The sequence below is a fragment of the Mobula hypostoma genome, chromosome 25 (genome assembly GCF_963921235.1).
Source record: "Mobula hypostoma chromosome 25, sMobHyp1.1, whole genome shotgun sequence".
Taxonomy (NCBI): Eukaryota; Metazoa; Chordata; class Chondrichthyes; order Myliobatiformes; family Myliobatidae; genus Mobula; species Mobula hypostoma.
This window is the reverse complement of record NC_086121.1, coordinates 20,075,274-20,091,828: the sequence shown is the minus strand read 5'-3', so window position 1 is coordinate 20,091,828 and position 16,555 is coordinate 20,075,274. Positions and strand designations below refer to the sequence as shown.

The 16,555-nt window shown below is 41.0% G+C and overlaps 1 protein-coding gene across 8 annotated transcripts in view; it reads right to left on the bottom strand.

Annotated features, from left to right (window-relative positions):
* Positions 1-16,555, bottom strand: part of LOC134337890 (pleckstrin homology domain-containing family G member 5-like) — a 103,363-nt gene that overhangs the window by 56,294 nt on the left and 30,514 nt on the right. For 7 of the 8 annotated variants that reach the window (XM_063033220.1, XM_063033222.1, XM_063033217.1 and 4 more), the window contains 6 exons: positions 15,868-15,997; positions 12,919-13,021; positions 12,269-12,329; positions 11,648-11,739; positions 10,585-10,721; positions 3,230-3,393 (listed from right to left, as the gene is read on the bottom strand). In XM_063033220.1, the coding sequence (XP_062889290.1) occupies positions 3,230-3,393; positions 10,585-10,721; positions 11,648-11,739; positions 12,269-12,329; positions 12,919-13,021; positions 15,868-15,997 (687 nt within the window). The remainder of the gene's footprint in view (positions 1-3,229; positions 3,394-10,584; positions 10,722-11,647; positions 11,740-12,268; positions 12,330-12,918; positions 13,022-15,867; positions 15,998-16,555) is intronic. The other variant, XM_063033225.1, reaches the window with a different exon arrangement.

The window sequence follows — 16,555 nt, the reverse complement described above, 5'->3', positions numbered from 1 at the left end:
TTCCAATGTTCGCACTACTTCCACCATGTAAAGGAAGTAAGTCAATATTTAACTCAGGGGAACTTTTCACACTGCTTAACATAAAAAAGGGCTGACTTGACAAAAACTGGAAAAGAATGATTAAAACGTGATATTTGAACTTGACACTGGATGCGATGTTACACCAGTGAATCAGTCTGAGCCTGCAGTTGGTTAGCCTGAAAACACAACACTTGAACCTAAAAAGGCACAGTTAAATTTGAAAACCTATACAGGTGAACACACTGACATAAATGGAGCTGCTGATTTGACAGTAGCTGGGTGCCCCATATTGCACCGTTGTTCTTCTGCACAGGAACAATACTTTGAAGGCACAAGTCAAGAATGTTATGAAAAATTCTCCAAATGACCTGACGAAGAGAGTTGCAAATACTCTCAAGAAACTTAACCTCACCCTGACCCAAAGCAGCTCACTTGGTTAGCACCTGATCTACTCACATTAACATTCACTTCTTCTGTAAGTATCTCCTGTGTACTCAGTGGCCACTTTATTAGGTACACCCACTCATGAATAAAAATCATGTGGCAGTAACTCAATGCATAAGAGCATACAGATGTCGTCAAGAGGTTCAGTTGTTATTCAGACCAAACATCAGAATGGGGAAGAAATGTGATCTAGGTGACTCTGACCATGGAATGATTGTTGGTGCCAGACGGGGTGGTTTGAGTATCTCAGAAACTGCTGATCTCCTGAGATTTTCACAGACAACTGTTTCCAGAGTTGACAGAGAATGGTACAAAAAAACCAAAAAACATCCAGTGTATGGCAGTTCCATGGGTGAAAATGCCTTACTAATGAGAGAGGTCAGAGGAGAATGGCCAGACTGGTTCAAACTTACAGGAAGGTGACAGTAACTCAAGTAACCGTGTGTTATAAAAGTGGTGTGCAGAGGAGCATCTCTAAATGCATATATGTTGAAACTTAAAGTGCATGGATTACAGCAGCAGACCATGAACATAGACTTACTGGCCACTTTATTTGGTACAAGAGTTAGCTAATAAAGTGGCCACTGAGTGTATGTTGTCCCTTCTGTTTTTATCAGTAGGTGTGTAAGTCATGGAATTCCCCATGCAGCACTATGAGGGTAAATTCACCAGAACGGCTGTAACAGTAAAAGCAATAGGGCGTGAGCAATAAACACTGTCTTCGCTAGCAACACATTATGTAAATAAATTAAAATAGCTTCTGTGTATGTGGGAAACAAAAATATGTGCATTCACAGGATGTAAAACTGTGCTTCAGATTTGAATCAGAGTGTGTTCTCCAATAAACGCATATTATGGTCAGGAACCATGAACCAAACGACCTTCTTGAACTCAGGGGCAGCAATTCAGGGTCAGAATTATTATCACTGATTATATGAAATGATACAAAATCAGTTGTTTTGCAGCAGCAGAGTTGTGTAAGGACACACACACACACACTGGATTCCGGTTAATTGGGACACATCGGGATTAGTACATTTTGGCCTAATTAAGTGGCTGCCCCAATCAGCCAAATTTTCATGGAAACAGTTAAAAAGGTATAAAAAAATACAAACTACCATGTAACTAAGTAGCATATCATGTATTCAAATGAAATACAGAATAAATTAGAACACTACCAAAGCTACTATAGCACAATAAAACTGCATTAGTTCCTAATAGTCATGGATGGAGGAATTCATTCAGTGTATACTGTCATGTTCTTCGAATGACTATATCAACAAAATCAGTGCATCCTCCTAGTGCAGTTCGTGGACTGCCTTCATACAATGCTGTCAGTGATTGTATCCTCCAAATCTTCATTTTCATTGTAACATTCAAAATGATTCTTGATAGCCTCAAAACTTTCATTGTTCCTAACTTGTTGAAGAGTGAAATCTTTTCATTTTCACTCCCAGCCATCACTGGCATCTCCAAACCTGAATGCTTGAATCTACAGTAAGCAAGCAGTTCCAAATTGCCTTGCCTTTTATTTCTTGCCAGCTATCAATGACAAAAGTCACTGCTTTTTGAACACAAACTTGAAAGTGACACAATTCTAAAATTGCTCGCTCTAGCACGGTGTAGTGTCTAATGGCCACACGACATGCACTCGACTGACGCTAGTTAGAAAATGTTCGGCAACATTCTCCTGCCCCATTTAAGACCATAAGACCATAAGACAAAGGAGCAGAAGTCGGCCATTCGGCCCATCTAGTCTGCTCTGCCATTTCATCATGAGATGATCCATTCTCCCATTTAGTCCCACTCCCCCGCCTTCTCACCATAACCTTTGATGCCCTGGCTACTCAGATACCTATCAATCTCTGCCTTAAATACACCCAATGACTTGGCCTCCACTGCCGCCCGTGGCAACAAATTCCATAGATTCATCACCCTCTGGCTAAAAAAATTTCTTCGTATCTCTGTTCTGAATGGGCGCCCTTCAATCCTTAAGTCATGCCCTCTCATACTAGACTCCCCCATCATGGGAAACAACTTTGCCACACCCACTCTGTCCATGCCTTTCAACATTCGAAATGTTTCTATGAGGTCCCCCCTCATTCTTCTAAACTCCAAGGAATACAGTCCAAGAGCGGACAAGCGTTCCCCATATGTTAATCCTCTCATTCCCCGAATCACTCTAGTGAATCTTCTCTGAACCCTCTCCAATGTTAGCACATCCCTTCTTAAATAAGGAGACCAAAACTGCCCACAGTACTCCAAGTGAGGTCTTACCAGCGCCTTATAGAGCCTCAACATCACATCTCCTCTCCTATACTCTATTCCTCTAGAAATGAATGCCAACATTGCATTCGCCTTCTTCACCACCGACTCAACCTGGAGGTTAACCTTAAGGATATCCTGCACGAGGACTCCCAAGTCCCGTTGCATCTCAGCGGCATAGCATCCCAAATAAATGAAGGGAATCCCGGTTATTTTCTCAACTTGTTTTTGTTCTTTAAGAATTGTTCCAAATAAATGGCTGCCCCAGTTAACCGATGGCCCAATTAACCTGAATCCACTGTATTACAAAATAATAATGCAATAAAAAGGAATAACAAGATAAAAGTTCATGGACCGTTCAGAATTCTGATGGTGGAGGAAGAGGAGGGGGTGGTTACCAGTCCCAATGCTATAGTTAGTTACATTTAAGCCTGCCATCTTAGTAATTGGCGACAGTTTAAACATCTGTAATAATTCTTAAAGAAATGAAATATCTCACCCCCATGTCCACGTTTTCTTGTCCCTGCAGAGGCTGATCCATCCTGTCCATCGCAGGGGTGCAGATAAAGGGTGGGTTGACCATCGAATCATGTATGATGGGTAAGCTCAATGATTTGAATTCCTTTACAGCCTGTTCCACCTTCAGCTCCTTTCCAGCTTTCGCTGCAGAGTGAGAGCAGAGAATGATTCGAACTGGAGTCAGGGGCAGTGTTCCCTCTTCTCAGATCAAAGCAGAGATTGGTACAAACATACCCTCAAGTCAAACATTATTGATCTCCCCAGAGAAAGCAGACTCTCTGGCCTAGGGACCATTAATCAGCAGCATCTGCTTCAGAATTAGCCTTGGTTCAGTGACTGATTGAGGTAGTAACTGGGGCATAGCACAAACCAATTTTTTGCCATATCACATCAGACACACTGGTTGAGACAATACCCTGTGGTCGCACCATTCTTCTTTGACCCCAGAATCTCGGTCACTGCTCACCCAAGCAGCGAAAACGTATCAGACTGTCCATCCATCTACAACCTATAATAATCAAACTCCCAGTCATAAGGAAAACATGTAACATTTTAAACTGTACTCAGCACTGCTCTGCTCTTGATACATATTCAATGTCAGTCGCACTCCAGTACACACAATACATTAACCATTGCACAGGCATACTCCTGTTACCAATCACACTCCAATATACTCTTATTACAAATCACACCCCACAAAGCAACAAAACTCACTCACATAGCCACGGTACAGCGCCTCCTCCATACTGGTACACACTCAATATTAATTGCACTCTGCACATGCTCAGCACTGATCTGTTGTGCGGTTGATGCTAACCGTGCTTGGTGTACGATCATTACTAAACTACATTCTGATGCATGCACGGTACCAGTAGATCCCATTGCACACAAACCATGCTCTGAGAACAAAAATGATTATCGTGTACTGGAGCACACTCAGTATTAACCAAAAGAATGAAACAGGAATGGGCTAAATGACTTTAAGCCTGCCATTCAGTAAATTCAGAGCTGACCCACTCATATAACCATATAACAATTACAGCACGGAAACAGGCCATCTCAGCCCTTCTAGTCCGTGCCGAACTCTTACTCTCACCTAGTCCCACCGATCTGCACTCGGCCCATAACCCTCCATTCCTTTCCTGTCCATATATCTATCCAATTTAACTTTAAGTGACAACATCGAACCTGCCTCAACCACTTCTGCTGGAAGCTCGTTCCACACAGCTACCACTCTCTGAGTAAAGAAGTTCCCCCTCATGTTACCCCTGAACTTTTGCCCTTTAACTCTCAACTCATGTCCTCTTGTTTGAATCTTCCCCACTCTCAATGGAAAAAGCCTATCCATGTCAACTCTATCAATCCCCCTCATAATTTTAAACACCTCTATCAAGTCCCCCCTCAACCTTCTACGCTCCAAAGAATAAAGACCTAACTTGTTCAACCTTTCTCTGTAACTTAGGAGATGAAACCCAGGCAACACCTTAGTAAACCTCCTCTGTACTCTCTCAATTTTATTGACATCTTTCCTATAATTACTCTTTCACTTGATTCAAATATCCTGTGACCCCACTACTATCCAAATCTCTAAGAATCCGGTATGAATATACTCAGCTTCTGAGCATCCATAGCCCTCTGTGGCAGAGGAGGAATTATAATCCTCTACATAAAGAAATTCCATCTTATCGCAGTCCTAACAGGCAAATTCTTATACCGAGTGCAGGCCTCCAGGTTCTGGACTTCCCTCTGAGGGGAAATAGCCTCTCGTTATTTACCCTGTGAATCATGCTATCTATGTCTCAGTGAAATTGCTTCATTAGAGTAAGTATAAAAACATAAAAATAGATACAAGAATAGATCACTTGGCCCCTCATACCCGCTCCATCATTCAGTAAGATGTTGCCTGGCTTGCTGCTCCATACTAACCTTGATTTTCTTATTATGCAAAAATTCGTCACCCCGGCCTGAATAAATTCAGTGTCTAAGCTACCACAGCCCCTTTGGGTAGAGGACCACAAAGATTCATAAACCCTCGGTTGAAGGAATTTCTTCTCATTCTGCTCTTCATGGCCAGCCATTTATTTTGAGACATTTGTCCCATAGTTCTGAACAAACTAAACAGGGGACAGAGCATCTCTGTGTCTGTCCAGTCAGGTCCTGTAAATACTTCATACTTTATTGTCGCCAAACTATTGATTCTAGAACGTACAATCATCACAGTGATATTTGATTCTGCGCTTCCCGCTCCCCCTGGATTACAAATCGATAGTAAATATTAAAAATTTAAATTATAAATCATAAATAGAAAATAGAAAAATGGAAAGTACAAAAAAACTGAGAGGCAGATCTGTATATTTGGAGGGTGCGGCCCAGATCTGGGTCAGGATCCGTTCAGCAGTCTTATCACAGTTGGAAAGAAGCTGTTCCCAAATCTGGCCGCACTTTTTTTTGTATGTTTCAACAAGATCAATTCTCATTCTTTTGTAGTCTAGAAACATTAGGTCCAGTCTAGTTAATGTCTCCTCAAAGGATTCAATCATCCCACGAATCAATCTGGTAAAAATTTACTGTTTTCCCTTTGTAAGACCAGAAGACACAGGAGAAGAATTAAGACATTTGGTCTTTGGAGTTTGCTCCATCATTCGATCATGGCTTATTTATTTTCCGTCTCAACCCTATTTTCTTGCCTTCTCTCCAAAACTTCCAATGCCCTCACTAATCAAGAACCTATCAACCTCCATTTTAAATATACCTAATGACTTGGCCTCCACAGCCGTCTGTGGCAATGAATTCCACAGATTCACTACCCTCTGTGTAAATAAATTCCTCATTCTGTTCTAAAGAAAATTGCTTGATTCCGTTGCTGTGCTCCTTAGTCCTAGTCTCTCCCACTACTGAAATAAATTTTCAAATGATTGCAAGTACATCCTTCAATAGATACAAAGGCAAGACTACAACACAATAATCAATGTGTGATCTCACTAGGACTATATCTAATTTCAATAAGATATCTTGTGTTCAAATTGTTCTGCAATAAATAACAATATGTAATTCCCTTTCCTGATCATTTGCTTATCCACATGCTAAAAATGATTTACTATTCTTAGATCCACAGAGATATGCAGCAGAGAAAAAGACCCTTCAGCACGACTTCTTAACAAAGTTCACAACATCAGATTTTCCATTTCTAATCCTCACCTGCCATCTTGCCCTGTGCCACTCTGCAGATTCTTTGCAACCTATTCAGATCTTATATTTTCCCCATGTCAGATGGTGTGGGGTGGGGAGGGAAATGGCTCAGTGAGGCTTGAGTGAAAGGGGCCTTGGTTTCTGAACCACAACGTGGGCTGTGGTGACAGTTGTTGTTCCTTTTCACGCCCTGTGACACACCGCGCAGCAACCCGGTCATTTATTTAGCATTTTTGCCTGTTTTTACGAGGCCATGTTGCTACCTCGATGCTCAACCCAGCACGGATAGAAAGCTTGCAAGGGTCTGGTTGGATTCAAATGCGGGACCACTAGCATCAATGTCCAGTGCAGATGCCACTACACATGGTAACAGTGTTACATGCAGAATATATAGAAAATTCAAATGTTTACATTTCCTCAAATTTATCTTGCCTCTTTCCTCCACTACTTCTAATTTTGGAAACCCATTGTTCATGAACTTACTTACTTAATTAATTGCATATATCTTTCATGCATGTTCTAATTATGATATTAAAATTTGTGCAATAAGATCAACCAGTATGGAGGTTACTGAAATGGGATTGCAAAAAGAAAGCTACAACAAATAGAGATTAAAGAAATTTCTTTGCTTCAAGAGGTACAAACAAATGTCCACTGTCTCAATGGAGAGAGAAACAGCTGGTTCAGCACACTGTGCTTCTAATACTGTAGACTTTCAATATAAAAATTTACTCAACATTGTGGTTGCCTGTCTCAAGGGAGCCTTACCTTGTTACTTAACATTTACCAAGCCTGCCAATGAGTTAATGCACCGGCATTGGGTGACACAATGTCATTCAGACTTTCTGGACTGAAATTAATCTGTTTTGTTTGATCAGGCTGTATGGGGGCCGAGGCGAGGGTGAGGCTGGTTGAGCTCACTCCTTCATTCTGCACTGATCTAATGGTCCATGGGTGGACTCTCTTTGTGGACTGACTCACTTTATGGACTTCAGTTCAGAACACTATTCGCTTGCATTTATTGTTTGCGTGATTTGTCTTGTTTACTCTCTCTGCACATTGGGTGTTCGACGGTCTTCTTCTTTGAATGGGCTCTTTTGGGTTCTTTGTTTCGAAGCTGCCTGTTAGGAGATGAATCTCAAGGTTGTATAATAAATGTACTTTGAACTTTGATTCCCCCCCCTTACAATTTTTGTTCCCAGATTGGAAGAAAGCAGCAAGTCTGAACTAATCACAAATCCCCAGAAACAGGAATTTCCATAAGGAGTTCTAAATATATGTTCCCTGAAGTACAGGACAATCAACTGGATCAAACAGGCCATCAGAGCCAGACTTCCAGCAGCTCTTCATTCCAGATGTCAATGCAGAAAGAGGTCCTTGTTACCTGAGATGGAGCACGATTCTGTCCACACTTATTCATGATTGGAGGGTCAAATGACCGTACTTCCTAGAGCTCTATTCCATCTTCATGATACTAACACCTGAACCATTCCTTGTATTTATCTACATTACAAGTGAGGCATTGCTCTGTTACCAAGCCAGCCATTGTGTCTGCAATGGCCCTGGAGACTGGTGCTGTCAGCAGATGTTAAAAGCATTCCCAAAGTTTGCTTCTTTGTGAAATGACTCACATCTGAACAGAATAGGACCGGCAACTCAGCAAACCCATTTCCACTTGAGAGATTTTTACTTTATCTGTAGTTGTTGTTTATTTGGATTTCCAAAAGATGAAGTTCCTCTAGGACACTATTGAATATAGTTAGAGCACATGAATTTGAGGTAGATTTATTGACTTGAAATTTGCTGCATGACAAGAGAAAGAGGGTAGAGATAATAGAAGATGCTCAAATGACCAGGATCTGACTCACAAAGATATGTGCTAAATCTTGAAATATTCAACATTATAAATCTCTTTGATGATGGCAACAGAAAATCATTTTGTGCAACACACACAAAATGCTGGAGGAACTCAGCAGGACAGGCAGCATCTATTGAGAGGAATAAACAGCTGATATTTCAGGCTGAAATCCTTCATCAAGACTGCAGCATTTTGTGTGTGTTGCTCTGGATTTCTAGCATCTGCAGAAACTCATGTTTAGAAAATAATTTATCCATATTTGCAGACTTATGAGGATACGGGGCAAAACATGAGAAATATTAAATGACTAAAGGATATTAATTGTATGGCTACCAAGTAATGGTGATTAGCAATAACAATTTATTGTGTTAATTTTTATTAAACATATTAACACATGTAACACCAGAGTTTAAAACGAATCATCGATAACTCCTACAGGTTACTTTCTGTTAATCACTTTGCTTGAAAGCTTAGGTACCGACAACCATTCCGCCGGCTGAGTTCTCCAATCCCTTTCTTCCTTCACTCTCCCAAACCATGGCTCCTTAACTCTCACATACCCGACCTTCCCTGACCTTGCAACATCTAATCCACTAAAAATTGCAAAGCTCTGCAGTGAGTGCAGACAGGTTACTTGAGACACATGGTTGTTTATCAATGCTGAGTTGAAGGAAATTGGGGATGTGAACGAGCACAGATTTGGAGGAGGGAGTGCAGTCGTATGAAGGTTCTAAGAGTTCTGAAAGCCCTTTGATAAAGTCCTGTAAGAAATTTCAGCAACACTCTGAACACAATAAGAACTTTATATTATTGGGTTTATAAGAAAAGGCTTTCTCCCTTGGGTCAATTTTGTATATTCATATGTTTAGCAGTGCAAAAAAAACAGTGATTAATTCATGATTTACTTTTTAATTGTGTGATTAATACTTTGTGTTGATCAGCTGTCACAATGAACTGTAAAAAGGTTAAAAGGGCCTCAAGAAGATAAAGGCAAGTTGTTAGAACAGGTGAAGTTTAATACTGAAAATTGAGAGGAGGCAATTTTAATTAGGGAACTAAAAGGAATACAAAAACTGGCAATAGTGTGCATAGTTCATTGAAAGAGGCTAGATAACTTGTGGAAGCTTCTATAAAACCATACAGGATCATGGGATTTCAAATTCAAAGTAAATTTATTATCAAAGTACATATATGTCACCATATACAACCCTGAGATTCATTTTCTTGCAGGCATACTCAATAAATCTATAGATTAATAACCATTAACAGAATCAATGACAAACCGAACCAATTTGGGTGTTCAACCAATAAAGGCATGTAAAATGCTTGCTATAGTTGGAATATTATGTCCTGTTCTGGGCATCATGCTTTTGAAAAGACTGGAGAAGCTGTATGTATTCTCAATGGAGCATAGTTAATTGTAAGGAGTTATAACATCAGTAAGGATGTACATATAGTAAAGAGAAACTATTCCCATTGGTAGAAGGGCCAAGAACTTGGGCTTCATGCATGAGGTGTTGTCTAAAAGCAAAATGACACAGAGGAAATGCATTTTTAACACAACAGCTGGTGAAAGTCTCAAATGCATTGCTGGTGTACTAGTGGAGCACAGAGTTCAAAACGGAGCTCGGAAAATAACTGAAAATAAAGAATATGCAGGGCTGAGGGGAGAGGATGAGAGAATACGACAGCCTGTATTGTTTTTATATGGAGCCAAACGAGCCAAAGGGACAAATGACCTCCTTCCATGCTGAAAAGATTCTCTGGTTCTCTTTTCTAAGAATCACAACTGGGGTCTGATCATAAAAATCTGACACTGTTAGATTTTTATTAATTAAAAATACAAGTAGACATAACTCAATATGTGGAACGAGATCACATACCCGCCCTAAACTCTGAATGGCAATAGATGCTTAAGTGATAAAACAGCCTCTTCCTGTTACTCTGAATTCACTTCTTCTGAATCATTTCCTAACCCACATTTTATATTTTCCTGCTGCAGATCAGGAAGTCAGAACCTCGTGCTCAGTAACTTAGTAATAAGTGCCCCCTCTTCCAACAGGGTTGCAAAACTCAGTACAGGTCAAGGGTCAACACTATCTGTGCGTTAGTGCTACCCGAACATGAATAGTTCTCTCAGTACTCTGCTGTTAATTCTGTCAGTTGCTTGGCAACCGGCCTCTGAACCCAGGGCTGCTCTGTATCACCGTGGTAAAAACAACACCACTGAGACCAGGTCCTCATTTCTCTCTGAGGACATCACGCGTGCCCCCCAACAGACCACCTACCTTTAACTTTTAGGTAGTGTCCACCAAAACGATATGCCTCGAAATACAAGGGCAGAGGGGTATAAGAATGGTCCAAGAAAATCTCCACCTGGTTCAAGTCAATGCCTTTTCTCTCAAATACTGGCACCAGTGTTTCCCTGCAGTAGAGAAACGCACACTTCAGTAAAGCAATGAAAACTCGGCAATGCTAATTTATTCACAGTTAGAACTTGGAGTCGATAATTGTCACAGTCTCACAGAAATGTAAAAGCACAGAAAGCGCCACTTGTTGGATTGAGTCCATGCTGGCTCTGTGCGAGTGTAATCTCACTAGTCACACACCCTACCCACTCTCCATGGTCTGGCATTTCTGTTCCTCTCGAGGACTAATCCCGCCTCCTTTTGAATTATACAGTCCATGGTTGTGTTGCAGAGTGGAAGACATAAATTTGGGTCTCTGATTCAGTTACATTTAACAGGTTGAGCTCAGGTATGTGAGTTTGAACCGCTCAATCAATTTGGAACTGTCAGCTCTTCAGTTCGACAAGGTCATGCCCAGTGAGACGCCCAGTGTAGACGCCCAGTGAGATGGTTACTGCTGCTCAGGAAGGGATGTGCATTTTATGACATTCTCCATTGTACAAAGATACTAAAGCATTCTCAAGTCCTCAAAATATCAGCAGCAGGCCCCGATGGCAATCTGACTTTGATTCTCAAATGTAGCCTATAACAACTTTTCTCTGTCTGGCACTAGTTTCAGTAATGTACATGTGTCTGTACATTATCTGACAGCAGTTGCTAAAGGCAATTAATTACATATGCATGAATTATTAAGGGCCTGTGCATGTTAAACTCATTTTGAGTGCCTCTGGCTGAGAATACCACAATTTTAATGGGATAAAACGTTTGGAATTCCATCTGTAGCCCGTTTTAGCATGAGGGCACAAACACTGATTGTGATAACCCACTAGTTACTGTACTTCATCACAGGACCAGCAAGGACTCAGGGAAAGACAACATTTTCAGGATAGCTTGGAGAGAGAAGTGGCAGATTAGGGAAGTTTTCAAAATCCCTCTGATTTACCCCAGAGTTCGTTTCTTCATTGCAGGGACAATTTCTGACTCAATGTTGACATTCAAATCAAACTTCAGAGTGAAACATTCCTTACTGGGATCCTGTAAAACAAGAGAGAGTCAGCTCCCGGAGCAATATGGTACAACAGAAGCTTGGAGAGGCCTAATAGGAAGATGGCATACTGCTTCTCTCAATAATCCCACCATTTTCTACAGTAACGACCACACATGAGCTTTTAGCATTGAATACTGGAGGTACAGAACTCACAAGTTATCTCAGGTACCAGTCCTGACTGGTAACACAATGCCACTTTCCTCTGGCCTACATAAATCCCATAAGGGTTTCCCAACTAAATATTGATTGAATATGTTATACTCTAATATAAAACTGCTAGAAATCGTGAATGAATATTGGAAACCAGTTCATTTCTATCCAAGGTCCAGCCCATGCTGCACCTACCCTGCGAGAGTGTGAAAAGACATTTTGGAGGAAATTTAAATAGTGCCCTATGCAGAAATTAAAGTGGGAGATGGGCGGATAGGAAGGGTGGGTCTTGGGTGACGGGGGAGGGATCAGGGCAAATGGAATCTCATCATGTTCGACACAGTACAATATGAAGGCGAGTCTCACATCTGTGTGGCGTCGACGAGCTTTCTTCTTGCTCAGCTTAAGTGCAGAATTCCTCTTCTCACTATGCAATTAAGAAAATTCAATGAGAGCAAATTTTACCATAAATACAATACCATGCCCCACTTACACCAAATACATCCCCTGTCTCATTTTCCCCTCACATTCAGTCCTAGATTCAGTTAATCCACCCTAGGGACATGTCAACGGATGATGACTCATACAGGGATCAAATTCTTGCCTCTCTCCAGAGGCTTCAGTACATTACTGGGTAACTGTGCTTGCTGTATCACAGAACCAGTGGGAAGGAAATAGATGAACCTGTCCCTTAGGATTGCTGCATGCTGGGACCTTGTGCAGAGTCAACAGGTATTAATAGTTCATGGTACTATAATTTTGGATAATAACAGACTTAATTGTGAAAAGTGCAAGCAAGGTCAACACTTTCAGATGAAAGTAATCAGGTACGGAGTCTCTGGACAAAACTGGAAAGTTTCTGTCAAATTCCTGACCAATAATTTGGCAGGTTTGTTTAAAATAAAACAAATGCTTTTCGATGAAATGCTTCCACAGGTTTAAATCTGCGGTCCTCGGTGTAAGACCAAATACAGCAAAATTGCGTATGATCTAGATAAATTTCCAGCCACTTTTACCTCTTTCCATCCATCCCGCTATCATCATCCTCCTCCTTGTCTGACGAAGTTCTGGTCCGTGGTGGACAGGACCGTGTTGAGACATTCCTGGACAAAACAGACCCTGCGTAAACAACAGAAGTTTAGGTGTTTCCAACCCCTATCTTTGGCCTTATCTATTGGTATCTCTAGAAATCCAGGATGTACCCTGGATTTCAATCTCGTGCAAATTAAGCTTCTTGTCTACCTACAGCATCCACCGATGCTAGCTGTGTCTATGGAACCTCTCCTCCGAGTCCTTCAGTCTTACTACTTCCATTTTCCTTCAGGTCATGGCTTAAAACTAATTCTTCGTAAAGATTTTGTTCTTGTCCTAATAAAGCTTTGAATTTCTATAGCAAATATTGTTTCAAACTCTCTGTGGATTGCACTGAAGCACTTTGTGAAAGAAGGTTGTAATACAGATCCAGCTCGAAAATGGATTGAAACATCGAGACAGCGGGTGTGGCTTTTAAAGGCCTCTGCACTTGAACAATCACTCGCTCTCTCTCTCTCGATGGTGAGAGAGAGTTTACTGATTCTCAAGTCGGAGGAACTCAACATAAGTGACACTGTGGACTGTAACATTGGGACAGCGAGCTGTTACCTTCACCTCTCACTGTGGCAGGATCGATATTTCTCTCTCCCCCTCATTATTGTTACTGTTACTGTTGAGGTGTCGAAGTGTTCGGATGGACAGTGGTTTTTGGTGGTCTATAGATCCTGGTCCCTGGGGCCTTGCTATTGCTTGGTTGGTGGTGGGATGGGGGGGGGGTGGTACTGATGCTTTTTGCTAGAACAAGTGGGGGGAGAAGAAGGGTTGATGCTTTGCTGCTGCTTGTGCGTGGGAATGGGAAGGGTTCTAACATTTTTTCTGACATTTATTCTTTGGGGTTTTTTTCTCTCTGTTTCGTGGATGTCTGCGAAGAGTAAGGATTTCAGGTTGTATACTGTAATAGATTCTCTGACATTAAATGGAACCATTGAATCATTGAAATTGAACCATTGATATTGAAAAGAGGTTAGAAAAAAAAGGTGGCTGAATTACTTGAGAAATCAAAAATACTTAAAATATCATACTGTCTTTTTCTTTTGTAAAAGATAAACCTTGCAGTTTTCCATTCATTCAGTCAGAGAACGTGTGCAACGTTGGCAAAACCAACTATTGCCAATGCTAGGTACCCTCAAGAATGAAAGGATGTTAGCTGTCTTCTTGAATCCTTGCAATTTGTTAAGTTATTCGCACGGAGCTGCAGCATAGGGAAAGGGACTGACAATCCAGAGGTTTTATGATCAAGAGACAGAAGTTCAAATCTGATCATAACAGCTGTGGAATTTAAATTTGGCCAATTAAATAAATTCTGGAATTATTGAGTACTGCTGTAAAACAGCAATTGGTTCACTAGTATTCTTTTATGGAATGATATCTGTTGATCTTACCTGAAACATGCAATCAGGCCCACAGCAAAGTGGTTTTTAACTGATCTCCAAGGAGGATAATTAGTCAGATCAAAGACAATAAGACATGGGTACCAAATGCTGACCCAGCCATTGATTACTGGATTACGTGAGAGAATTAAATAAAACTGTTGATAGATTTGATTGTCCAGAACTTTGGTCATAAGTGAGAGTGATGTGTAACTTGGAAGAATCCATTTATGTTAGTTCAAAGGTATCACACTGAGTTTGACTATGTGAGTTTGCTTCAAGAGTCTGCCAAACTTTGGCACATCTTCTCATACTGTAATGAAGAACAGTTTGCAGAATAGACTGTTCTGGGAATGACAAAATCTGCCACTGAGGTTGATTCTGCATAGTTTGTCTGATTTTATTATTTATTTTCTTAACATTTTGGACAAAGCTGAACGTATTGTGAGGGACTTAAGAGTCAACTACTTAAGTATGGGAATATAGTCACATATATGTCAGAGCATGTAACGCATTTTCTTCCCTTAAGGATATTAGTGGAGCAGATAGGCTTTACGTGAATCATCTTTCTATTTCCCCACTTAATTAAATTTAAATTTCCATACCATCATTGTAAAAATTATCCAGATAATTAGGTGGGGTCTGGATCATCCACTCAGAAACTGTATCGTATGCTACGTTTTGCGGTATTGGCAGGTGAGAGACAGGAAACCCGAACTGATCCGGGACCTGTCTTCACCCAACATAAAAATAACTTTTCTCTTCAAACAATATCAATGTACAGAGAGCAGGTGGCCCAGCAGAATTTCTCTCGTCTCTGACCAAGGGGAACTAACTGTAATACTCAATGCTGTTACACAGGACCTTAGAGATATGGACCAAGTGCTAGATGATGGACTAATATGAATGGGTGCCTTATGGTTGGTGTGGATTTGGTCTTTACTCACTCCGTATGGTTCTTTGAATTGCAGAGTCCATCAGAGACTCGAGAAACTGCAGTTGCTGGAATCCAGAACAAAAAAAAAATCAGACTACTGAAGCAGCTTAGACCTGATAGACCTGATTAGATTAATGAAGGAAGGAGCTTAATCCGTTGGATTCTTGCATCAAGATTTTGTTTTGCTACAGAGTCAAGTGGTACTGAGATTGGAGGGAGTGGGAAACGTCACACAGACGTAGATATTGAGAGAAGGAACCAACAGATGGAGATTCAGTAATGGAAAAATGATGAGAAATATTTAGAGGACTGGAATGTGGGATAGAGCAGTAACTAACAATAATTTCAAGGTCAGTCTGGAAAAGACAAGAACTGACCTGGCAGAGGGTTGCTGTGTTTGCCTAACTACACGATAAACTCCCTGCCTGAATGGCCCAACGAGGTCTGAATGCTGTGAAGGTGAAGGCACGATGAACAGTATCAGGCATCTTGCCAGTGCAGTCGGGAAAACACAGCAAGTCCCACAAAGTAGGAAGCGAATAGTGGAAGGAGACAAAGAAGCAAACCTTGAGGTGGGAGGTCAAATCGGATATGCCGATCAAAGTGCATTGCTTCGTGGATTTTGCTGTCACATGATGCACAGAGGTTCAGTGGAGACTGATTGTTAATCTCCTTACAGTCACCATGATGGCACACCTGAAAGTAAAAGAGATGAGATAAGTAAAACGCATGGCAGAAATGAGCAATGTGACAGAGACAATGCTACACTCCTTGCAGAATACAATCATTTCCAAGAATTACGTGTGCAAGTGCCTGAATCTGAAAGGAGGAGGAGGAGTACAAGTTTTCCCAACTCCAGATGAATTCAGGACTTCATCTGAAATTGCATATAAAACTAAGAATGTGCTTGGGGCATTCCTGTCTCTGATCATTTTTGAGAAGGGTGAAGGGCTCTATGGTGTCATGATGACAATGGCTCACCATTGTTATCACAGCACCACACCGCCCTTCACTAGAATGAACACAATCATGATATTCCACTGATCGTATCGCTTTCCTGTCTAGTTTAAACACAATCGTTCATTAATACAAATGACTGATGTGGCTGTTGGTTGCACAATTAATCTATTCCAGGTAGTTAAGAAATAATGGGTGCTTAGTGATGTCCTTAGCTTAGCTCAGGGAAATACGAAGTTCCTTTGCTAACATGCTTGGCATTCTGCCACCTCAAAAACCTCAAACAGTGTGCACCCT